Source organism: Ptychodera flava, chromosome 19 (genome assembly GCF_041260155.1).
Source record: "Ptychodera flava strain L36383 chromosome 19, AS_Pfla_20210202, whole genome shotgun sequence".
Taxonomy (NCBI): Eukaryota; Metazoa; Hemichordata; class Enteropneusta; family Ptychoderidae; genus Ptychodera; species Ptychodera flava.
The window spans coordinates 13,049,031-13,075,694 of record NC_091946.1 but is presented as its reverse complement, the minus strand read 5'-3'; the positions used below and the strand labels follow the sequence as shown (position 1 = coordinate 13,075,694).

At 38.6% G+C, this 26,664-nt stretch overlaps 1 protein-coding gene across 1 annotated transcript in view; it reads left to right on the top strand.

Annotated features, from left to right (window-relative positions):
* The window catches only part of LOC139118616 (alpha-1,2-mannosyltransferase ALG9-like), a 513,500-nt gene that overhangs the window by 9,672 nt on the left and 477,164 nt on the right, over positions 1-26,664 (top strand). The window contains exons 13-16 of the mRNA XM_070682030.1: positions 8,097-8,250; positions 9,761-9,890; positions 10,321-10,451; positions 12,166-12,947. Coding sequence (XP_070538131.1) covers positions 8,097-8,250; positions 9,761-9,890; positions 10,321-10,451; positions 12,166-12,301 — 551 coding nt within the window. The 3' untranslated portion in view covers positions 12,302-12,947. The remainder of the gene's footprint in view (positions 1-8,096; positions 8,251-9,760; positions 9,891-10,320; positions 10,452-12,165; positions 12,948-26,664) is intronic.

The following is a 26,664-nucleotide window of genomic DNA, read 5'->3' as shown; positions in this document are numbered from 1 at the left end:
ACGTTAGCTCCGTAAATCTTAGGTCGGCACGTTATACGATATGTCTCTAACTCTATCATGCCAATCGTGCAAACCTATCTTGTATCGTGCAGACCTAACGTGTACGGACCTAACGTGTCTAAAATGTCTAACGTGCAGGCCTATGTCATTTTAGGTTTTCATCATGAGTCAAAATCTATCATGCCAATCGTGCAAACCTATCGTGTATCGTGCAAACCTAACGTGTACGGACCTAACGTGTCTAAAATGTCTAACGTGTATGTCATTTTAGGTTTTCATCATGAGTCAAAATCTATCATGCCAATCGTGCAAACCTATTGTGTATCGTGCAAACCTAACGTGTACGGACCTAACGTGTCTAAAATGTCTAACGTGCAGGCCTATGTCATTTTAGGTTTTCATCATGAGTCAAAATCTATCATGCCAATCGTGCAAACCTATCGTGTATCGTGCAAACCTAACGTGTACGGACCTAACGTGTCTAAAATGTCTAACGTGCATGTCATTTTAGGTTTTCATCATGAGTCAAAATCTATCATGCCAATCGTGCAAACCTATCGTGTATCGTGCAAACCTAACGTGTACGGACCTAACGTGTCCAAAATGTCTAACGTGTATATCATGACTGTACCATTCAACTTATCTGGAGACCCTAAAATGACATACACATTAGACATTTTAGACACGTTAGATACGTACTCGTTAGGTATATGTACGATACACGATAAGTTTGCACGATTGGCATCGACTTTGACTCGTGGACAACCTAAAATGACATACACGTTAGACATTTTAGACACGTTAGCTCCGTAAATCTTAGGTCGGCACATTATACGATATGTCTCAAGATTCACGTGATGGCCTACAAACATGGTAAGGTCTAACTCTATCATGCCAATCATGCAAACCTATCTTGTATCGTGCAGACCTAACGTGTACGGACCTAACGTGTCTAAAATGTCTAACGTGCATGTCATTTTAGGTTTTCATCATGAGTCAAAATCTATCATGCCAATCGTGCAAACCTATCGTGTATCGTGCAAACCTAACGTGTACGGACCTAACGTGTCTAAAATGTCTAACGTGCATGTCATTTTAGGTTTTTATCATGAGTCAAAATCTATCATGCCAATCGTGCAAACCTATCGTGTATCGTGCAAACCTAACGTGTACGCACCTAACGTGTCTAAAATGTCTAACGTGTATGTCATTTTAGGTTCTCCACATGAGTCAAAATCTATCATGCCAATCGTGCAAACCTATCGTGTATCGTGCAAACCTAACGTGTACGGACCTAACGTGTCTAAAATGTCTAACGTGTACGTCATTTTAGGTTCTCTACATGACTCCAATCTCTATCATGCCAATCATGCAAACCTATCGTGTATCGTGCAAACCCAACGTGTACGGACCTAACGTGTCTAAAATGTCTAACGTGCAGACTTTTACAGTGTTTAGTCATGCACGTTTGCCTTACACGTTTGGGTTCTATAATGTACAATGGCATACAACTCCCCATAGCACGATAGCTTCAACAATGTGAAACGTGCATTTTTACCAACTACTGGCCATAGCTCAAGAATAGGGCAATTCTCCACTGTACAAACTGAACAAACATGAGAGAGAATACATTATAACTCACAGCTACTGAATCTTTAACATCTTTTTCACACATTCTGTATTAAAAACTGTTACAGCCAAACTAAGTTTGATCACTGTCAATTGTTATGTAGGTCATTTCCCCCCACACTCATCATGACCTGAGTTCAATTAGTCTAGAACATTCTCAAGGTCACTGCCCTTAATGACCTCACAACCTTGAATTCAATTAGTCATGTTTGGAATGTTCTGGAAAGTTGATTAGTTGTGTAAGAGAGATAATTTTAGAACAGTAATTAGCATGTCAATAAAAGTTCTAGATTGTTCTTATATGCCTTTATAAAAGGGACGTGCACTGCTTCCAGTCAGACTTTTGGGATCGTGTCTCTTGTGTGTTACTAAACTCCAGCAGTAGTCATTCTCAAGACTTTTCAAGACCTTCACTGTCAACGCTGGATTTATACTGTGGTCTTTGTGCAGCTTCAAGCCTGCAAGCCAAAGGACTGTTCATTCATCCGACTGACTGTTACAACTCTGAGACTGGAGCTTTGCCGTCCCAGCTGAGATAAGTAGTCTGTACACTTTAAAGCTTGTACTCTGTCCCTAACTTAGCAATTAGTTTTGTTTTCGTAATAAATTTTGTTTAAACGGAAACTGCTGAGTTCACCCTTTTGTTCGTTTTCTCTGCACGTAACAAATTGGGGGCTCGTCCGGGATACGAATATTTTTGAGCCGTTTGACAACATTTTGACAGCCTTTTCAAAACTACTGTATACTGTGAACTCAGCGAAATTCAATCATGGCGGAATTCAAGCCAGACGAATTTATGGATGACCTTGATCAGGACACATTTAATTCCCTCAGAAAAGACAACCTCATAGCACTGGCAAATTTCCTTAAAGTAGATGTCAAAAGATCTATGCGCAAGCGAGAAATACAGTTCAAGATTGCAAAACATTTAGTTAATTCTGGCCATTTTGAGGAGTCTGCCTTAAAAGATTATGAGCCTGAGTCTTCCTCTGAACTCAGAAATTAGAATTAGAATTGCGGACAAATTTGGAGATTAAGAACTAGAATTACAAATGGAAGAAAGACAGAAAGAAAAAGAATTACAAATGGAAAAAGAGAGACAGGCATTAGAAAAAGAAAAAATACGAATGCAGTTAGAAATGGAAGAAAGACAGAAGAAAAAGAAAGGCAGGAAAGATTAGAAATGGAAGAAAGACAGAGAGAAAAAGAATTGCGATTAGAAGAACAGCGATTACAGGTAGAAATAAAACGTTTAGAGTTGGACAGTCAGGAAAATTCTTCCCTTCAGACAAGTTTGACATCACTAAGCATTTCAGGTTAGTTCCCCCTTTCCAAGAAAAGGATGTTGATAAATATTTCCTTCATTTTGAGAAAATTGCTCAGAGTCTGAATTGGCCTAAGGAGTCCTGGTCTATGCTTTTGCAGAGTGCTTTGGTGGGTAAAGCCAGAGAAATTTACATTCAGTTGTCAGTAGAGCAGGCTTCAAATTATGATTCTGTGAAGGAATTAATTCTCAAGGGCTATGAGTTGGTGCCTGAAGCTTACCGTCAGAAATTTAGGGATTCTGAGAAGGTGAAGGATCAAACTTATGTTGAATTTGCTCGAACAAAAGAACAACTGTTTGATCGTTGGTGCTCTTCTGAAAAGGTCAGTCAGAATTATGACAAATTACGACAGCTTGTTTTGATTGAAGAATTTAAAAGGTGCATCCGGAGTGACATCAAGACATTTATCAATGAACAAAAGGCAGATACATTAGAGGTTGCTGCACGTTTGGCCGATGATTATTCATTGACCCACAAATCTTCCTTTCTCAGCAAACCATCCCAGTCCTTTTCATACAGAAACAATGCAGGTAAATTTAACTCGTCCTTTTCGTCCAAGAATTTTTCAAAGGAGAGTAGAAAATCAAATGACAACAGTTCACAGAGTTCAAGTAACACTCCACATCATCAATCCCAAGTCTCAATCTCCTTCTGACAAACAGTTCGGTACACTTTCTTGTAATTACTGTAAGAAAGACGGCCATTTAATGTCAGATTGTTTCAAATTGAAAAGAAAACGTGAAGGTCAAAGTGGTCAAAGTGGATCTAAGCCCACCGGCTTTATTTCTTCATCAACTCAATTAGAGTCTAATAATGTGTGCAACACATTTCTGAGGTTAAACCCTCTTATCCCCAATTAATGAGGTCAAGGTCAATTCTTCTCAAGATAGCATTATGGGTATTTTCGAACCATTTATTCATAATGGTTTTATATCACTTTCTAGTGATTTTCTTCTGCTACCCCTGTCAAAATTCTAAGAGATACCGGGGCTTCCCAGTCTCTTTTGTTGGCAGATACCCTGCCGTTTTCTGAAAAGTCATTTTCAGGTTCTAAAGTTCTTATTAAGGGGGTAGATTGTAATGACTACATTCCTGTTCCTCTCCATAATGTCTATTTGTCTTCGGACTTTGTTTCTGGACCTGTGACTTTAGGTATTAGGCCTTTTTTGCCTTTTGAAGGGATTCACCTTCTTCTTGGAAACGACCTTGCTGGGGACAAGGTCATTACTAATCCACTTGTGACTGATAATCCTACTTTAGATCAGGATCCAGAGCCAATTGAACAAGAGATACCCGATTTATTTCCTTCATGTGCTATTACTCGAGCCATGTCAAAGAAAACTTCCGAGAATCAAAATACTCTCAAAAATAATGTCACAGATGTTGACTTAAATGACACCTTTCTCAGTCAGGTGTTTGACACGGAGCATTCCGTTATCCCTCGTGGATTTGAAACTTCCAGTAAAACTTCTGCTGACCAAAGTCAGACATTTTCTAGATCAAATCTCATTGCGAGAACAACACAAAGACCCAGATATTTTGTCTTTGTTTGACAGGGTAGATGATGAAGGTAAAACTTCAGATAGCTCTGTTCCTATTATACAAAGTCTGGTATTCTCATGCGTAAATGGAGACCTCCAGATGTTTTGGTTGATGACGATTGGGCTATAAAACATCAAATTGTGGTTCCAAAGCCCTACCATGCTGAATATTGCGCCTGGCCCATGAAACGCCCTGGGCTGGTCATTTGGAGTAAGGAAAACTTATCATAAAATTCTCAGTCACTTTTATTGGCCTAATCTCAGGCAGGATGTAGCACATTTCTGTAAAACTTGTCACACATGTCAAATGGTAGGAAAGCCAATCAGACCATTCCAAAGGCCCCTTTACAGCCAATTCCTGCATTTCAAGAACCATTTAGTAGGATACTAATAGACTGTGTTGGGCCCCTACCAAAAACAAGATCAGGAAATGAGTACATGTTGACAATTATGTGTACATCAACTCGGTTCCCCGAAGCCATACCACTGAGAAATATAAAGACAAAGACTATAGTGAGAGCTTTAGTCAAATTTTTCACTTTATTTGGCCTCCCTAAATGTGTCCAGTCCGATCAAGGCTCCAACTTTATGTCTGGTATTTTTCAACAAGTAATGGATCAGCTAGGCATTAAACAGTATAGGTCATCCGCCTATCATCCAGAAAGTCAGGGTGCTCTTGAGCGATTTCATCAAACTTTGAAAAACATGATTAGGACCTACTGTTTTGACACAGAGAAGCAGTGGGATGAAGGAATTCATTTTCTGCTCTTTGCTGTTAGAGAGTCAATTCAAGAGTCTCTTGGTTTTAGCCCATTTGAGCTTGTATTTGGACATACAGTCCGTGGCCCACTTAAGCTCGTTAAAGATGACGATAATTGTCTGAATATTTTGCAATATGTGTCAGATTTTCATACAAAACTCTCTAAAGCATGTGAATTAGCCAGAGAAAATCTTGAGTCATCTCAGCAGTCAATGAAAACCAAATACGATAAAAACACCTCAAAACGGAAGTTTGAACCAGGTCAAAAAGTTCTTGTTCTACTTCCGGTTCCTGGCAAACCACTCCATGCTCGTTACTTTGGCCATACCTAATTGATAAGAAATTGAGTGATTTAAATTACATCATAATAACACCTGACAGGCGAAAACAAAAACAGCTATGTCACATAAATATGCTTAAGCCATATTTGGATAGGGATAATCCTACTATAACTCAGCCTGTCAGTGCAGTCAGTTCAAACCATTATGAAGATAGTGATACTGAAACTGACTTGAGTGAAAATACTCTAAACTCAAAGCTGGGCTCGGTCAAGCTTCAGAACTCAGAAATCCTGGAGAAGCTGGAGTCTACAAAGTTGGCACACCTCCAGCCAGAACAACAACAACAGGTGAAAGAACTGCTCCATGAATATAAACACCTGTTTCAAGATGTTCCAACGAGGACAAACATCACCTATCACAACGAAGATGTCAGCGACAGTAATCCAATGAACAACATCCAGACGGACTGAATCCTGCAAAAGCGGAATATCTCCAAGAGGAAGCCAAGTATTTGCCGAACAATGACTTTATCAAACTCAATAAAAATAACCGGACTTTGCCATGCATAATTTATGCCAAGTTCAGTGCCATTTCAAGTTTTCCAATACCAAATTGCAAGAGGATAGTCATGGTGTAGATCATCCTGTTTGCTATTTTTCACGCAAATTTAACAAATCCCAGAGAAACTACTCCACAATTGAAAAAGAGTGTTTATCTTTGATATTAGCTTTACAGCATTTTGAAGTTTATGTTACTTCTTCAAATCAGCCAATAGTGGTTTATATTGATCACAACCCTCTTGTTTTTCTGCAGAAATTTAAAGGCAAAATCAGAGATTGCTAAGATGGAGTTTAATGTTACAGGAGTTTAATCTTGATATTAGACATATCAAGGCAGAGACAATTTAATTGCAGACTGTCTCTCTCGTATTTAGAGTTTATTGTTGTTCACTTTCAAGAATTTTACTTTAGAGTAAAACAAAATTTGGGTACTTAAATCCTTTTCAAGATTACATTTGTAAAAGAAAGATTTTTCTTTGAAAAATTTTCTTTTTTTTTGAAGAGGGGGTGTGTTATGTAGGTCATTTCCCCCCACACTCATCATGACCTGAGTTCAATTAGTCTAGAACATTCTCAAGGTCACTGCCCTTAATGACCTCACAACCTTGAATTCAATTAGTCATGTTTGGAATGTTCTGGAAAGTTGATTAGTTGTGTAAGAGAGATAATTTTAGAACAGTAATTAGCATGTCAATAAAAGTTCTAGATTGTTCTTATATGCCTTTATAAAAGGGACGTGCACTGCTTCCAGTCAGACTTTTGGGATCGTGTCTCTTGTGTGTTACTAAACTCCAGCAGTAGTCATTCTCAAGACTTTTCAAGACCTTCACTGTCAACGCTGGATTTATACTGTGGTCTTTGTGCAGCTTCAAGCCTGCAAGCCAAAGGACTGTTCATTCATCCGACTGACTGTTACAACTCTGAGACTGGAGCTTTGCCGTCCCAGCTGAGATAAGTAGTCTGTACACTTTTAAAGCTTGTACTCTGTCCCTAACTTAGCAATTAGTTTTGTTTTCGTAATAAATTTTGTTTAAACGGAAACTGCTGAGTTCACCCTTTTGTTCGTTTTCTCTGCACGTAAGCTTGATCACTGTCAAGGGTTAATCCTTCATACCACTAGCGAGAAAATCCACTTGTTGTTGGTACCATACCACTTGCAAGAAAATCCTCTGGTTTTGTGCTCCCATAAAATCCTAGTTTTGTGTTCCAATAACACCAAGTATTTTTGCTTAAACCGGTACATTTTCCATCCTATTGTAATCCTACTGAACAGTGGATACCGATAACATTATACAATCCTTGTATGCAAAGTGTATACAAAATGTATCTCGTCTTTTAGATTTATTTCTATAACAGTGTGTTAGGACGACCAAATACTACTAAGTAGACGTGCTTACCCCAGCTTTGAAGCTCCTTGCTGTGGTATTATTAAAGGGACAAAGTCAGCCATTTTTCATGAATTTTGTTTGATGCGAGACACTACTTATATTGTTTGACATGTTGAAAGATACTGAATGAATGGGTGACCATGCATATATTCGACCTCAGTTTTAGACACGATCAATGAAACCAACGCAGAATATTAATGGTCATGACCATTAATTCATTTTCGCGATGGCTTCGTTTAATTTGTCTGAAACCGGGGTCGAATATATGCATGATCACCCATTCATTCAGTATCTTTCAACATGTCAGACAATATAAGTAGTGTCTCACATCAAACAAAATTCATATAAAGTGGCCGACTTTGTCCCTTTAAACAGTCTTCTATAGAGAGGTTTGACCAAAGTACATGAAACAGGGTTGAAAGTATCAAATGCTGACAGAGCAACTTTGCTTGAAGCAGTTTATACTCCAGTAGAAATCAACAAACCTTTCTGCCTGGAATTTTCAAAGAATTTCTATTGGATATATAACTGAAAACATATGAGTGGAACAGTTTATAGACAAGTGTTCACCAGATTGAAAGATGACATTTTTTTTGTATATTGTTTTACTAGGATACCATGGACCATTAGATTTGTATCCTGAGCTGAACAGATTGGCTGATGGAGAGACAGGCGTGCATAAATTACCAGCTGATGCACAAGTCAATGTTTGTGTTGGAAAAGAATGGTATCGCTTTCCAAGCAGTTATTTTCTTCCAAATGATAGGTAATGTAAAAGACAATTTTTATGAGAAAAAATAATAATGGAAGCTGACTCATCAAATCAACTTTAACATATGACAGATGCATGTCATGTTTCCATGACAACGAATCTAGTTTCCACATCACAAAATACTTTAATCTGCTATTTGCTAGCAGTAAATACATAGCACCAAAGCCAGCAATGAAATCCTGCAAAGTCAAACTGCATGCTGTCTCAATGTCTTAGGTTCTAAGATTTAGTCATAAAGAGTGCATAAAAGCCAGCGATGAAATCCCACAAAGTCCAAAGTCAAAGCCCTTTGCTGTGTTTCAAGGGTGGACAGGAATATTGCGTGAAACATTTACAGAAGATCCAGTCATCTGCAGTCTCAATCAAAGAATGGTTGCATGCTACCCTCTAGAACTTATAATGTTATCAGACATTTTTTTCCCAGCTCAGAGTTCAGGCTAGCCTGGTTGACATTGTGTTTAGAGTTTTTACTTCTGTTACACTTTCACACCTATTTCCCTCTCTAGAGGTCCCACTTTAGTAAAGAAGACAATGGGATTGGTTCAAGCCAATGTGGTGAAAGGGTACAACAAGGAAAAAACTTTATCAGCTGTTGCTATATCATTGGACACGTAACCAACAAATCAAAGTACATTAGAAATTGGCCTGAATGTTGTGACCTGTAATCTGTACCCAAAAGTACAAATTCGCAGTCTTTGGCCACCATTTTGTATCATTTTAGCCGGTCCATGACATTTCAGCAACTTGTCACATGCTAGATACGTGCTGAACAAACTATACCTTCAGTGCAGAAAGTGATAACATTGTGTCTTGTATCAGCCAGAAATACATGGTAATGAGACAACAGCTGTTCTTGCAAACTGCAAAACATAACTGTAACCCTTTCACCACCATGGTTTGGCCCAAACCTGTTGTTATCGTTGGTGGTTGTGGAACGGTTTACAGGGAATGTTGGGGTGAACAGGTTAAGGTAGTATGTCCCCGAAAGTGGAAGACTTAAGCTTTTCATCAAACTTTCCTCTATGAAACTTTTAGCCATACTATTACCAAATCAACAATAAAAATCAGGGGTCACCATGTAAATTTTTGAACTTGTGAAACAAAACTCAACATTTTGCAATATTTGAAATTAAAAATGGCCGCCATCCCTGTGTTAACTCCATGGGGGAAATAAAATTTCAGATTTTAGAAAAACTAAGATTTTCCAGAAACTACACTGGTGAACTTTTTTCTTTCTCCAAGAGCTTCAAAACAAGCCCCTACAAGTGGTACATCGGAAAAGAATTGTAGAAATTTGAGCGTCCAAATATCTGTCCCCAAGGCGCGTTCTACCTTAAGTATAGCAATGTTGTGCTTCACTCTGATCATATCATTATCTGAGTTCATGCCTTGTATCAGGGAGAGATTTCACTTCTTTGTCACCACCAAACACATCAAAGATGGCAACATTGTTCCAGCAATATAACTTTGCTGACACTTTCCTGTAATTCCATGCTATTTCCAGATGGCATCTGCAGTTCATAGCATCAGAATTCCGTGGTCAGCTTCCCAAGCCATACAGCAATCGAGCAGATGCGACTCAGCTTATACCCAGCCATATGAATGACCTTAATTTAGAAGAGACGTCCAGATATGTAAGTATTTGTACTTGCCGAGGGGAGGGGGACCAAACATCATCTATTCATCAAAGATTGCTCACAGCAGAATAGTTTAGCTCCGGATGTCTGATATTTGCTGTAAATAATTTTACCATGCAAGATAGTTTTGACGTCAGCACTAGCCAAATAGACATAAGTTGTCAAGTGCGCCCTCGATGGGCAAGTACTGGAACGGTTACTGTTTTGTACACCTGCAACAACTCCGTAATCCTTCCTTTCCTATTTCATGACTGAAAGATTCAAAGTTCAACCAATAATATTTAGAGGATGGAAGGTAGGAATGTGTTGTTCATTTATTTCAAAAACGAACCCTAAATTAAGCCTACTGTTATCATAACAGGATGAGACTCTTTCTCTATAGTTATGCCACAACCATTTTTTTCTGTTTTTTTTCCTCTGTTCACAGATTGATGTAAATGAATGTCATTATTTAGTTGACCTTGATGTGCCAGTTGTCACACCTCGTGAACCACGGTACTCACAACAAGAAGATAACTGGACGGTCGTAGCCAGTGTTGACTTCCTAGATGCGTCAAGGTGAGTGACTCAATGCCAAAACAATAAAGGAAATTTGTATCTTTTACAAATATTGTTCTAGAACGTTGCCCAAAATAAGTATTTAAACATCATGCATAATTTCAAAACAGGTGTTTTATTACAAGTTATTCGTCAGCAAATAGTCGAAGAAGTCTTTTCTCGGTAAATTTTGAAGAAAAATTTCTCCAAAGTTTTCAGCTGAATTCATTGAAAAACTAGTCATTAGTGCCCAAGCCATAATTTCACATGAATCATAGACAGTAGTCCCGAGGGCAGAAGGCCCCCCTCTACTCTCTATGCATGAATTGAGGTATGTTGGAAACTGCAGTGGTTTGCGTTGAATCATTGGCAATGTGGGAACTTGACATACTGTGTATTAAAATTGAGGACTACAGTTGCCGACACTGTCAGGTGTAACTATTATCTAACTGTAGTATCAGTCAGCAGCAAAGAAATCAATTATGCGAAAGTTGAAAGATTGTCTGGAGGAGGTCTGACATGTTTAGTCAACACCACACATCAACACACATCCCGCTTACTGTCCAGAACGCATCATTGCAAAAGTCGTTTGTGCGGATCTGCTGGTGTTGTCCTGACTATGCCAGACTCACTTCCAGACAATGTTTCGACTTTCGCAAGTACATTTCTTTGTGATCGACTGATATTACTGCAAAATGATAGTTACACCTGACAGAGTTGGCAACTCTGTGATTTAGACAGTATGTGTGCTTCCCGTATTGCCAACGGTTCAAAACAAACCAGTGTAATTTGTCCAGCCTTTGCTGTTCTGGAAAAACATGTAATGTACTTAATCCATAATGAACCAATGTCAGTAATTCAGGTCAAGTTAAAAGTCATTACATTTATGCTCAATAGTAGAATTAAATGCGAAATGTGACTGACTGGTTCAGTCTGACCTGCAGCAAGCAATCTGCTGGATAAATGTATTCACTTCAATAATCTGTTCTACATATTAGGGGTCGTAGATAATTAAACACACAAACGGTAAACGCAACTTCTGTGTTTAGGGGAAGGGGGTTTAGCTTTATTTCGATTACTGTACGCAAAGATCGCACGACATGTTTTCATATCACAATATCTCGCTACATGTTTTTATGTATCACAAAATATTTCTACATTGTTTGATGTGTACCAGGCCAGTACGGCACCGGTGCTACACCAGCATTCCTTTGACATACATGTGAATCAGTGCACAAGTAAAATAACAACAAACATTTGGATACACTGTGCCATTTCACTCTATTCGTTGAGTCATTGTTTAGTTAGTTACCGCTGAACAAAGATTGATTATAGAGGGGCATGTGTTGGGGGTGAGGGTGGGGGTCAGTAGCGTCTGTGTGATTTCATAGCGACTCAATAACCGATTTTAGGTATGCTGATACAGAATGAGGCTTGGTTGGATTTTCGCACTTCCAAACTTTTGTTCAGGGGAGTGGAGGGGGGATTGAGGCTGAACACAATTAGTTGCGTTTACCATTGGCATGTTTTAATTATCCACGGCCCCTAATCTTTGTCGCCCTCAAAACCCTCTCTGCTAGCTAAAAGTGGCAGCTTGATAACATGTCAGTCGGCATGCCTAACATGATATACAAACCATAAAGCACTTACAACATTGAACACACTGGGGGCATGTTCTCAATTAACATAATTTTCAATGATCTCTACAATTTTACTTGTATTTTCACTTGAACAGATCGCACAAGTTGCTTCGAGCTTTTTACATTCCTTTCCTGTCGGACCAGTACTGCAGCCGTGTCGGCTACAACCTGCTGAAAAACAAACATCCACGAGCCAAAAGGAAAGATGTGGATGATGATGACACATGGTGATAACCAGAATAAATTCATTTTTACCATACATGGTAATATGCAAATAATGTGATATATGGCAATATGTAAATAATGCCATATATGGTAATATGTAAATTTGGTACCATGACAATAGTGTGACCACTAGTATAGTCTGCATAAGGGTGCTATATTCGTAGAATTTTGTACTACAAGGTTGTGTTACAAATTACAATGCCAATGCAATAAACTTCAAGACATTATGCCAAAATTACTAGTGAAAGAATCATTTTCCTCAAAAATTCATGTTGTTATGCGTCCTAGACTATCGTGCTTCATCCAAAAGTATGTTGCTTTGACACCCCTACACGCTTTGTCAAAATAAAAGGCATAGGTGCTGGTAAGTGGACACAAAGATGTGGATATAAATCAAAATTATTATCTGGGGGATTCAAGCTATGGATTCATCCCTATTCGCACACAAATGACTCCCTAGGGTACTAGTGATTGATGCAGCACTCTATCTGTGTTCACCAATCTTCACTTTTGCTGCCAGAAACACTAGTGGTTATGAAAACTTGTTGTAGTTTTGTGGTGCAAGATAGACGCATGTAATGTACACTTGATTCTTAAAAATGACACAGATCTTATGTTCAATCATCGTCAAGCTTTGTAGAGTGATTAGACAGTTAATGACAAGATTTTTTCATTAGTTTTTACACCAAAGAATTCAGCCAGGTGTTGCATAGTACATTAAAACTGAATAAATCTGCCAAAAATATCAACGTAGACAATTTTTATTAGGTGACCAAAACCTCTCCACTTTCAAAATGCTGTCTTAAATTTAGTTTCCAAACCTGAGGGCAAGCCCTACCCATTTGTGATGGATGGTATTCACAAAGAAATTTATCAGTTGTATGCTTTTTCATTTGAATACATGAAGAGTATCAGCGTGACAAAGCCATAATCAAGTTTGTTTAGTGATTACATAGACTATATTACACAAATCACTTATTAAAACAACCAACGTTTTTTTGACTTCCCTCCTCATTCCCTTCAAAAACAGGCTTCGCTGAAATTTGCAACAATCATGGCCTTTAAAATAGTTTTGCCAGAATATGTTTTGACCTTTTTGTTCAAAACTGAAGGCCAATCAAAAAGCTGCTTTTTGATCACTTCATATTCCTGATGTTATATCGTCTGTGATTGGCCATTTTTTGACAGTATGCATGAATAATTTACGGTAAACATGATTGGAACTAATTTGGGATAATTGGATTTCCTATTTTTCAAATTTCTCAAAAGTGTGAGGTGCCCTATAGCTGAATGTTGCAATATTGCAAATTACTCATAAAAACAATTGTTTAGTGTAAAAAGAAAGGCAGATGAGATTACATTTGCATTTTAAATCCACATTACTTCACCATTCAATTATCTCAAATTAGTTCCAATCGTGTTGGTAGGACTAATTCTTATGTAAATCACATACATTTTGAGGCTGAAGAAATGTAAAGAATGAATGTAAAACTGACAGTGATTTTCACAGGTACTTCAATCATAGCTAAGTACTGGTATATTCAGGTGCCGCCAACTAAGCTGTTCGTGCAAAAAGGTGTTCGTGCGAAGTTTTTCATCGGGCGGGCAAATTTCAAAACTAATCAGCGGGCGGGGAGAAAAATCTATATTTACTGTGGGCGGGGAAGAAATTTCACTATTTTCAGTGGACGGGGAGAAAATTTTTGACAGTGGGCACCGGAAGATACGTAGAGGGAGGGGAAAGCGGCGTGGTTGATAGAACTTGAGGGGAGATTTAGCGCCTAACTTAGAGGGGGGCAATGTTCTCAGCTATACTGTCAGCTGCTACCACGGTTTGCGTTAATCTGGGTTGCCTAGTAGGCATCTAGTTGGCAATGCGACATTTCAGTAGTGGGGAGAGGGCAGAGGGGAGCTTGAAATGTTGTGGGGAGTGGGGAGCGGGCAGACTATAGATACTGGAGGGCAGCGGGCATCAAAATTCAGTGGGAGGGCATATTTTCCGTTTATGCCAGTGGGAGGGCAGTTACGAACAGCTCTACTTTCCCCTCCAAATTTTGGGTCAAGGTCAAAAATAGGAAAAATCGGTATATCAGCCTTCAAAACATGTTTTGTGATGATTTTGCGAAATTCATGAAAATTACCAGTTGGCGGCACCTGTATATTAGAAAGCATGAAAATCATCTTGTATTTCTCAGGTTATTATGTCCTTTGTAATTTGCAGATCAGCTATATTAGTTGATTCCCTCTGTAAAATTGTAAATTGCACTAGCTTTGATAGTTTTCTCTGAAGTAGTTGCAGATTCAAAAGTGTAAAGAAAGAAACGGAAAAGATTGTTATAATACTAGTGAAATAGCAGTGTTTCATTTCAGTTGTTGGTGCCCATTTGCCTTTACATATATATATATATATATATATATATATATATATATATATATATATATATATATATATATATATATATATATATATATATATATATATATATAATATATATATATATTTGCCTTTATATGTATCAATATATATATATATATATATATATATATATATATATATATATATATATAATAATATATATATGTCTGAGTTTTTTTTTCCCTAAATTTATGAGTGATGTGTACTTAAAAGACCAAAAATGTTCTGACATCATTACTGTGTTCCTTAGAAGATGGGTATGTTGTCATGTCTGCGTATGTTCAACTTTCTTGTTTATAAACATTTGGTCAAAGTTCATTAAAATAGCTTCGAAATATTAAAACATGGTGTATGTAACACAGACCCTTTTATATGTTCCCTGAAATGTTACATGGGCGTTGTTACATTGTATCCTCTGTTCTCTGAATGCTGGACACTTTGTTTCAAAATGTCCTCATTTGTCATTGTTCCCTCAAAGGTAGAAATAAACAGAATATTAGACTGAAAAGTTTTTGTATGATTTGGCTGTGTGTGTGGGCCACCTTTGATACTGTGCATGGAGTATGGATTAAATCCATTCACTGTATTTTTGCTAAACCACAATACTACCAGACAGAGATAAAACTTTTTGTACTGACGCAATCTTGACAGGACAGCAGATGCTACCAGCAACAATGTCTCAATCTTCTTTCTACCAACCGGTATAATTTACCAATAAACTGAACGTGAAATCACTGCAAGTATACACCATGGCGTAAAAACCAAAAAAAGTTCTAAATCTTGTCTCCAACAAATATACTCCAGGTCTTTACTATGTATTGAAACAACAGCAGCATGTTGATTAATCAGGCACTGACAAATCTTGCAATCGCAAAGATTATGCAGCTGATTTTTTTCCCATGGAAGTAAATTATCATAGTGTAAGCATTGACTGTTTTCTCAGCAACAGGCTAGGGTCTATTCTGGTTGTTTTGTATCCTACCCGCTCCAATGAATACATCGCTACTTGTAACACTTACAGCTTCTCAATACAAGAGTCAGTAATAAAAAAATCTTCATATTCGAGCCAATAATTCAGACATCAAAAAAGCAAATCTTTGTAAAAACTTTGCCAAGTATGAAGATACAGTGATTTAGAAACAGAGTTGTGTTAAATTGTTGTCGTTGTCTTTTTTACATTCAAGCCTACATTTCTTTAACGTCACTTACAGTGCTTTCTTTTCACGATAAAAATCCAGTTTCTGGCAAAGACAGATCCCAGACAAAACAACAAACAAGTTTATTGTCAACTAAGAAGTTATAGATTGTAGCACCTCTTAAAAATTCTGAAAAGGGAGAATTAGAACTTTACAAACTGACTCAAGCAGAATAAACATGGTTTGAGACTTATTGAAATAACAGTTAATAGTGTATCACGCTAAAGCTACTTTGAAAGTTTTACAAAAACGGTGTTTTTTTAACATTTTCGAATGGTACTTAAGTGTTTTTGTAGCATTTCATACCAAAACGGCGAGTCTCCTATTGTTGAAAGAACTTTTTTACAGTTTTCATTCGTGATCTCATTAGGTATCGAGACTTCAATCTTTGCTATCTGATTAAAGTGGCCGGCTGGTCATACGGGATGTATCTTACAGCGACGATGACCAGATTTCCGTCAGTTTGCACCGTTCCTGTTTTGTGATCCCATTTTAATGACTCGTTTGTTCATCGTAATTATCAAGCAGGAGCTATATCGCCCATGAGTGCTCCTACATGATTGAACGCCCCTCCTGATCGTATTGAGTATTCTGCCTAAAGTTTTGTCGGATGAGATTATCAGGGAAGATGTTTATCTTACTTAACGAGCTCTGTTTGCGGCTTTATACGATTGTAGAAATTGTAATACATTGTCTGGCTTTAGAGGATTGTTTTTTGTGATACACTGTCTTACTTTAGACGATTGTGATATTGTGATCCACTCTCTTGGCTGCAGAAGATTGTAAAAACTGTAATACACTGACTGAAGGGTTTTAAAGTTGTCAAGTGACAAGTGTGGAAACAGCTTTACAATGGCACAATCGTATTATGTCGGCTGTTGTTTACGACCATCTTCACTGAGCACAAAATCTCGTTTGACTCTAAGCAGCGCCCTCACCGCCGGAAAGAACGACGGCCAAGCAATTTGGCGCAAACGTGTGTTCGGAAGCCAGTTGTACATTCATCGGCCCCAAATCAGGTGAAATAACGAAATGCTCTGTTTGTTTGTTTGTTTAGTGATCATTACACCCGATTCGCACAAGTTTTCTTTTTTTCTCTAAAAAAAAACCCAATTCTCTTTTATAAAGATTCTGTGACACCGCAAAGGTGTGAACTAGCAAACGTGCCTTCCCGTGTCAATCATTTTCAAGGCTAACTTACTCAGGAACAGAAGGTCCGGAAAGAGAAAACCGACTAAGATTTAACCACCCCCTCCTTAGTGAGTCCTTAATCTGAAAATGCCTGTCAAATTAAAATTTAGAATAAAGAGAAACACATACTTTGGCTGTTTATTTCAATTTCTTTCATTGTGTTTTTCAAACGCGACACTAGTGACAAGTCCTGTTGAAGCTAGCTTCCATCTTTCATTGTTTTACCCTTATTGTGCGTATTGTTTGCATGTTGCACATAAATCTGTCTTTTATTCCCGTTGACGACCTCTTTCTGATGTTTAATCTTCACATCCGCTAAGCTCTGCTCTTTGCAGCCATCCATCTGTTTTGTTTCACATTGTTTCGCCTTCCGCGATCAGCGTGATCTTAAGGACTGCCGTCCTTTCACATGTAAAGCTAGTCTTTCAATTGTTTCCGATTGTACATATCGATGTTACAACTGACTTTTTCCCCCCTGATTAGTCGCGGCAAAAATATACCTTTTGCTTATTGTGTTTGTTATCGCTTATGCAAATTCGCCATACATGTCAGTTTCTATTATGCTAACGGCTTGGAAGAGTTATCGCTGGACGCATATAACTGTCACCAAAACAGATTCCGTCGGCAAGCACGTCCACGTGGGCCGTTATATTCAAGAGAATAATTGGGATCGGGTTTATCACGGTCCCTACAACAAGTGTTTTTGTTGCCTTTGTGTTGTCCTTGTATTCATACCGGAGGGACCGCATTTATTACTTCAAGAGGTGATAAAATATTCAGTCGTTACTCACGTGATTTTTTTTCTTACGCAAACCCCTCCTCGTGTTCATGTTTCAAGGCTCCTCAATTTTCAAAACACTTGAACAGCTCTTGTCATCGGAAACACATAGCGCTGAATCCCTTAACTTACTTTGAATTTGAGACGAGGTTTAATTTTTAGTATCCTGACATTTATTATCTCAAGTTTACAACGACCAAAGCTCGCTTCACATAAAAATGTGTGACGCTCCGATGTGTCACGTTTGGCAATGTGAGCAGACGACAAAAAGCAGTGACTATAAACTGATGTCAAAATTTAAATAAGAAAGTGATGATGCCCAGATACACTTCACACAAGTAAATCAAAGTACCGTAGGATGGATGGATGGATGATTGGATGGATGGGTGGATAGATGGATATATGGGTGGATTGATGGATGGATGGGTGGATAGATGGATGGATGGGTGGATAGATGGATAGATGGATGGATGGATGGATTGATAGATGGATGGATGGATGGTTGGGTGGGTGGGTTCGTGGGTGGGTGGATGGATGGATGGACGATTGGATGGATGGGGAATACATGGATATATGGGTGGATTGATGGATTGATGGGTGGATAGATGGATGGATGGATGGATTGATGGATAGATGGATGGGTGGGCGAATGGATGGATGGATGGATGGATGATTGGATGGATGGGGAATAGATGGATATATGGATGGATTGATGGATTGATGGGTGGATGGATGGATGGATGGATTGATGGATAGATGGTTGGGTGGGCGAATGGATGGATGGATGGGTTGGTGGGTACATGATTGATGACAGAACGAATGCTCAAATCACACGGCTTGTTATCTTCTCCGTAACGAGGGTTTGTATATGCCTGGAAATCAATATTCACAGGCGAAGATGAGATTGGAAAGATGGACAGTTTAAGTTGTTAGTTCGTTAACTCTCTTCCTCAAAGGAACTTGAGCCAAAATGTAAATGTTATGTGAACTCAACTTTCTTATTCTACTTGGTTTAATTTGTCCTTTGATCAGAGTCATGAATAATTAATACAATTTGGGTACAGTCACGTTCAAATGTGGCTGGTGTTCTGATTCTTCAAGTAACTCTTTTCAATTGAAAACATATACCAGATTCATGATTTTCAATATGCTAACGCTTGCAACGTATTTACTTACCCCTCTATAAAATGCCCAAGTCTTATGTGAAATGATGACGGTATACACAAGCATGTGTGAAATCAATCTGTAGTTTGGCAAAGTTTGTGACCTCATGACCTTTTTGACATATGACTACGGCGGTACATTGCTTTCAATCAGTATGTTTCTGTAAATGTGTACTGACCCCTGTAATACGAAATTCCCCGTTGATCCTTCATTTTGAAACAATTATTGTGCGATTTGTCTTTCTGTAAGAGCGTGATCAACAGCAAGCACTTTTGCAAGCTGAACTTACTACGCATTTTATATTGCGCTCTGAAATACGAAAAAAGAGAACTTGATTTTTTTCCGGATCAGTAATAACGGGGAACATTGACTGCATCGCTCTCTGTATGTGCACATAAGTACGCCTGACAATTTCATTACATCTAGTACTGAAAAATCTGAGAATTTCACACCAAGTTGAAAAACTTTTCTTGTGATTATGGTTGCTCGCTGGACACTCACTTTCGACATAGACTCAACGCAGCGAAATGACATGTCATTGATTAACGGTACATAAAATTTGAAATGCCTGTCGCCATGTCAAGTGCATGAATAAAGAGGGACATAGGTAAAACACGAAATTGAATGAGAGTATGAAAAGCATGTGTAGGGTATACATAGCCATGAACATCATCTTGCCCGAAGTCTAGATAGAGAGATGTGTTTTGTTCTTAACAACTTTTCGAGCCAATGTCATCATGTGCTTAACAACGTTAACAAAATCATATTTAACTTGCCTCGATCTCAACGATATAATGTAATTCATTGAATAAGGTAGGGACATCCGGGCAGTTTGTCGGCCCGGTGAACCTCGCTCATAGTTAACAGTCTTCTCGAATGCGTCATCAGATTGCTCGTTCAATTGAATTCGGGTGAGCTCATGAAAACTCGTCAGCTTCAGCGACACCTGAAGTCTGTCACCTGTCAGTGACACCTTTTTTGAAATTGGTAGTAATAGTTTGTAAAACTGTGTTTTTATGATTTCGACCATTGCTGCTTTTGTTTACTTTTTCGTTTACTACTTATGTCTTCTACGGGCATGTCATAAAACATGACTGCCGTATACAAGGGCTTGAGGGTCTGCGGGTTACAGAACATGTGCCGTCCTCACGTCGGGCAAATAAGCACTCGCTCCTTTAACCCAAAACACGTGTATTCGGGCAATTATGCATAAAATTTGCACTTTAAATGCTGGCCATTGGCATTGTGCACAAACAAGAGAAGGACTTCAACTCTTCATCATCGACAGACGAACGAAAATTGATAGCGTTGCAGTTTCCGAGTGCCGTACTTATTGGCTCTAGCCAATTTTAGCTCAACAACGTTAAAATTCTCGCGAAAACCAATGACAAATGACAAAATTTGTCAGTTCGGTAATTAAGACACTGTCATATTAACATTGGCATCAATTTGGAATAATATACATGGAATAACTAACATTTCTGTAGCTTGGCTTTGTAAAATGTTTCACGATTCCGTAAATTGGTATCTTCCACCAGAGAAAGAGTTGTCCTCAATCATGCAACAGATAGCTCCCTTTGTACCGACATACGACTGAAAAATCTACGCTACAAACGTGAATGTATGGAACGCACTGTTGTCTTCTTGATTTGGAAAGTTACAGATTTCTATTTCTATTCAAATAGCATATGCTTACGTCAAAGTATAAGTCAACATTAAAATATATATGAATATTGAATAATTAGATCCGATACCCGGTTTCAAACTTTTCTATGACTTTCAAGTTGGAGATTGTTTCGGATTCAGAGTTAGATCGGCTATAAAGTCTAAAGTCATGGTCCCTATATATACTGTACTAAAGTGTAATCATTTTTCCTGTCGTGTTTGAGAACTTCAACGAGTAGAGTCTATCCATTTTAAACGGTCATTTCTTATCGATGGAGAACAGCGCGCGATCAGCTCACGTTTGTGATTTCTGTTTGAAAGTGAAAGCTACCTTTCGGTATACTAGTCCCATGCAGACGGTACTTGCGATTTACGTCGGTACTGTACAGACGTTCGGTAGAGCTATGTAGAGAACACTCATGGGATTTTTTCGACCAATATTTGCAATTTCCGTGAGGAGGCGGGCTTCGAAACTTCCCATCCATCATCCTCTTCAACGCTAACCATTGCGGAAATATAATTAACTATTATTTTTTATTTACTCGATATTAATTGCGACAGAGTGACGCTGATTTACAAGTCTAAAGTCAAACCTGTGTCCGTATTTTTGTAATCAAAGTTCGGCCGTGGGTGGCGCTGTTGACATGACATATCAGGATACTATCAGGGATTCGCCTGCGGCGAAGTCACAGAAGGATGACCCTTATCGGTCATCGACCTACGCGTAATTTGCAGCGTGAGTGTGATTTTGTTTCTATTTAATTGCGAGTGGGAAAATAGGAAATGATTGTTATCCTAAACTTCTTGAAAACAACTTATGTGGAGAGGGAGGCCCAGTGCACATGGTGTTTGGTAAAAATATCAACATCACAGAGCTGAAAAGTGGCTTTGCTGTCTAAGTGTTGATGTTGTATGCGAAGAATAAGGCAAGGCAACATTGCTGCCACTTAATTCTTGACAAATACTCATTAAGCCGCCCGCATTCACCTAATCCAGCTATATACGGCGACTGTTTGTGAATCCTTTGCAAAGAATCAAGACTAAAACGTCAAAACAAAAAGTAAATTCTGTCATGCTATTGGCGAAGGGAACCCGTGGAAAATTCAATTAAACTTCTTGGTGCCGCTATGGACTTAAAACCACTCAAGCAGATGCACACTACAGTCACGCCGCCGACGGCAAACTTTTCAAAGATTCCGATGAAATATGCTTTCATCTTAGATAATTATAATTTCATGGCGATTGCAGTAAATTTCATGGCAGCGCTGCAGGCGATTTAACTGTCTTCATGCGTTGCAGTGTCTAACCTGCAAAGTTCTAAAAACACGGTTGTCACTCTCCTTGAGTCAGTGACACTTTTTGTAGAAATCATGTAGCTCCCAGAACTTAATTATCCCTCCATTGACCATTCCGCAGTAAACTAAACTGCAGTAATCCCTCAATAACACGCGTTGCACAACTCCATACAACATACATTTGCATAATCCTCACATGAAAAGAGTCCCAACAGAATTGATGCACTCTCTGTAACAGATACTTTGACAAAAAACAGTTTGTTATTTCCAAATGGTATGCGTATGGTACACACAGTAGACATACAGGAGACCCGCAAAATGAATGATATATATATATATATATATATATATATATATATATATATATATATATATATATATATATATATATATATATATATATATATATAAATGAAATACCGCTATCGTGTTATATATATATATATATATATATATATATATATATATATATATATATATATATATATATATAATTAAATAAACGAAATAATCGGGATTCTTGCATTACAAGTATGAAAATTTGAAATAATCGTCACAGATAACTTGTCAACTCTTACTCATTTTTTGTGGATATAGCCTGCAAGAATGTTTGATTTGAACCTTTTCTTTCTTTACTTTCTTTACATATATAGCAGTGCGTTCAATTTTTTTTCTGAATGGCATATATCGAATTCATTATTTGATTTGCAATTTCATCATTTGCATAAATCGTGAGTTATATTTGATCCCATCACTCAAACATTGCGTGTCTATTGTACAGGTGTACAGTACTTTGGTTTTTACGTGACGCATTTTTTAAGCATCCTTCGTGAAGTATTTAAATCGTAATTCACCATACTTATTTACATACATCTGCAGTGCAATATTTGATTCCATTATCTTACTTCTATCTAACATTTAAATATTCATATCTTTAAGCTCTCATTTTCTCGTCCATCTCCAAGCATTCCATGAGAGATCTCGCCAACAGGAATACAATCTTTATCTGTGGTTGGTCTGGACATTGTCCTGTTTTGGTTGCATGTGAGATTACGATATAAAGCACACATGTTTATTCATGGCTTATCATAGAGCTACGTTCATCTTCGACACTGTACCTGTATCTACGCAGAAACATCTTTATGTTTGAAGGAATTGTGTCATTATACCTTACATCACACTTGTAACTAAAGACAAATATGGACGCCGTCATTGGCGACAAGAGAAAACAGTGAAGCTCCGCATATTAAAAAACTCATAATATTCATAACATTTACATTTGAAGTTCATGTTTATAACATACTTTATTACATGTTTACAGACCACGCAAAACGGTACTGTTTGACAACCACATCTTTGACGATTAATCAAACAAAGAAAACTTGTAACTTTTTGGAGAAATAGTGAGACCAGAAAAAAATTAAAATAAAGGTAGGTTTTCGGCATACACGTTTTATCGAGCTAGCAATACAGGTACAGGTGAGAGTCACCGCCTTGTTTTGAGTGAGCTTGTTTTCCGAAGTTAAAGCGTTAAAACACCTTTTAGATTCAAGGCCATCGTCTAATTGGACGAACCAATTCGTTTTCTTAAAGGGATTAGAAAATCTTCATTGTGTCTCCTCTACTATATGCAGCTGTCTTTCTTGTAGAGAATGGTTTGTCATCATAATTCCTTAACATCGAAGGCTACGCGGCTTTCCACATGCAGGGGACTTCGATGACAGTCCTGTAGAAATGACAATTGTAATTGTTGTCTTTGTTTATGTGTTTTAGATCAACCCTGTTTTTTTTTGTATTTATTAAAAACTTCGAAACATGTGCTTCACACATTCTTGCCTTGAGAATGGTCAAAAAGCAGGTGTAACGCATATCAAATTGAGTCCACATTGTACGAATATATTGACGTGGTTTAATCTTATCCTGTACCACTAATCGAAAAGGCTGAAAAGGGGAAAGACTACATGAAAAGCTCTTGTTTTATCTCATTATTTGAGGTCACCAAATTTCTCTTTAAAATGTGGGTTTTTTTCTGATAACCATTGATATAGCAATATTATGTTTACAGGGGAATGTGTGCTCTATAACCTGAGATAACAAACCCGATCATTGTCACGATAATTTTTGCGACAACATGACCACCAAAGGTGGGAGCGACTTGGTTAATGTGGTAAACAAATTATTGATGGTGAACGCGCGCATTTTCATTTCCGTGTATTGATGGTTAATTGAAAACCACTTATCATTTTACTGTGGTTGTTCAGATATACTGATGTGTGAATGTGTCTCCTTAGTTCGAATAAGAACAGTGGTGTTGGGAAGCAAAACGTGAAAGACTCTGTAAGAAGAGGGGAATTGAGTGCTATTGTCCTGCCGGTGTCTGTGAGGTTGACGGTTTATTTCACTCTCACAAACGTCGCTGCCTGTGTTTAATGAAGTTTTTGTTCGGTGTCGCTAAGTTTGTTTTGTTTTGGTACACAGGGGCTTTGACAGGCTGAGTTAGGCATAAACGTTTTTTTCAAGATGTTTGTGTCGGCGATCATGGCGATACATGGCGCTGATCATCTTCACGCTTTTAGCCTTGAAAGCGAGGTTGTATTGTTTGGTACAGGTGGCGGAATCGCCCGCTTTTGCCTCCGCATCCCTCCCGCCTGCGGTCGCCTGAATTTGGACATAGACTCGGGTTGGGAAGAAACACCTGCAACACGGAAAATGCAGATTATCGCAGAATTGGCGAATTATGGTTGAAATGCACTGATGTGACCATAATAAGATGAACACCATCATAATACATGCATCGGTCATTTGCAACACATTCGGATTTTCTCGCATCGGTGACCTTGGGAATCTTCGGGCCAAGTCCGCCGAGCGGTAACCTCTCAAATCTACATCAATACTGCTCTTTAAACCTGGGATAAATCTTTCTTTCCCCTTTCTTCTGGCTCAAACTTCGGTTGATGGAGGGATTTTGCTTTTGGGGTAGACTGTAAATGTGGACGATTGTTGTTGGCGGCTTGTTAAAGAGAGCACCGTATATTGAGATCAATGGGCCGATTTACAATCCGATTACAAAGTATTTGAAATCGTCTTCTATTCCCTGTCACCAAGGCATCGGAATTCGTCCGACGAATGCCCGGATGTGCCGACGGAGGGACTAGAACTGCACGTAATTTTCAAATCACCTACTTTCTTTCTTGTTTACCAATTCCCTGATCCCCGCTGCATCGATCTTTCTGCGTCGGATACAGTGTTCAGAGTCAAATCGGGTTCGAACAAGAACGAATTACATGTAAATTTGTACGCCTCCGAGCTCCGGCACCGAGGTCTACGCTCCGATGAAAGATGGCGTTACAGGTTTATTTTTTCCCCTATTCTACAATTCTTCTTACCTGGTTGCCCCTCGAAGCCATCTTTAAATGTCAAAGCCACATTCGGTTGAACCTCTGAAGGGTATGGCCAAGGTTTGACCCTTAGCAGGCAGTGAATGAACGTGGCTCTACCACAAACGAAATCATCCGATTTGCGGTTGAAAAGACAAAAACAAAAAGAGCATTTACTTCTTTTCAGTTTTACTCTGTGGTATACTGGATGTGCTTGTGTATTTTCTGTGGGCCATTACCCGGGATGGCAGAAAGTTGAAAAGAGAACATTATTGCAGCTACAGCAGCTTTGCACGAAATCGGCAGGAAGTCGACGGAGTTTGAATGGTGTATATTTTGGTTGGCGGATGAAAAGGAGGGAACGGTTTCGCAGGTGTCGGGGGCTCGTTTTCACACAAACTTAACACGATCGTAAACACGCATTGAAAACACCGAACAAAGTTAGTGGGTACGTTTCAATACGATAAAGTGCCATAAAGAACTAGATGGCCGCTTTGGCGCATTCTTCACCCTGGCATGTCTTTGTGCCGAGGCCCTTTTGAACGACATCTACAGCTTTCTCCACTGGGACTTACGCAAGCCGCATTGAGCTCCTTTCCCTCGCCCACAATGCACTTCTGGACTCACAAAGAATCCACTCATTTGCTTATTAATCATGACTTTGTCTGTGGGACAATGTAACTTGTTTGTGTGGCGCTCCTTTGTGAGGGCTTACACCGTTTATGCCGATCTGGTCCGCGTCAATCAATGGCCAGGCAAAGCCGGCTTCTGATCTAATAACGCTCTTTCTATGTCTCTGCATGGAATTTATTGATTCAGGTTTATCTGTCAAGACGCGTCATTCAGAAGAGCGCTATCATCCCAAGACGTCCATAGACGAGATGACCTCCACAATTGAAGATCTTTTCAACTATTTTCTTTTCTTTCTTCCAAGACAAAATGCAATGATACACACACATAAAAACACTTGGAAGTATCGTCTGTCTTGAATCTTAATACCCACAAAGGCCGGCCAATCGCTAGATGAGGCCTTATAATTATCTTCTGTCTGACAGTCAGGAGGGGTTTTAAACATTTTAATGTTCTTTTATCTTCAGCACAAGACAATATGCAAAGGTATTCACCGTCCGAGTCGGGGTTCACAACTTGGATAAATCGAATTAATTTTGGAAAACACTGTCGAGTTGTTGTTGATGACGCAACGCAACGGGTATAGATGGGCGATCGGTTGTTTGTGTCAGTGGCGGTCGTAAGGGCTTGAGAACGAGCAGCACGTAAACAGCTTGG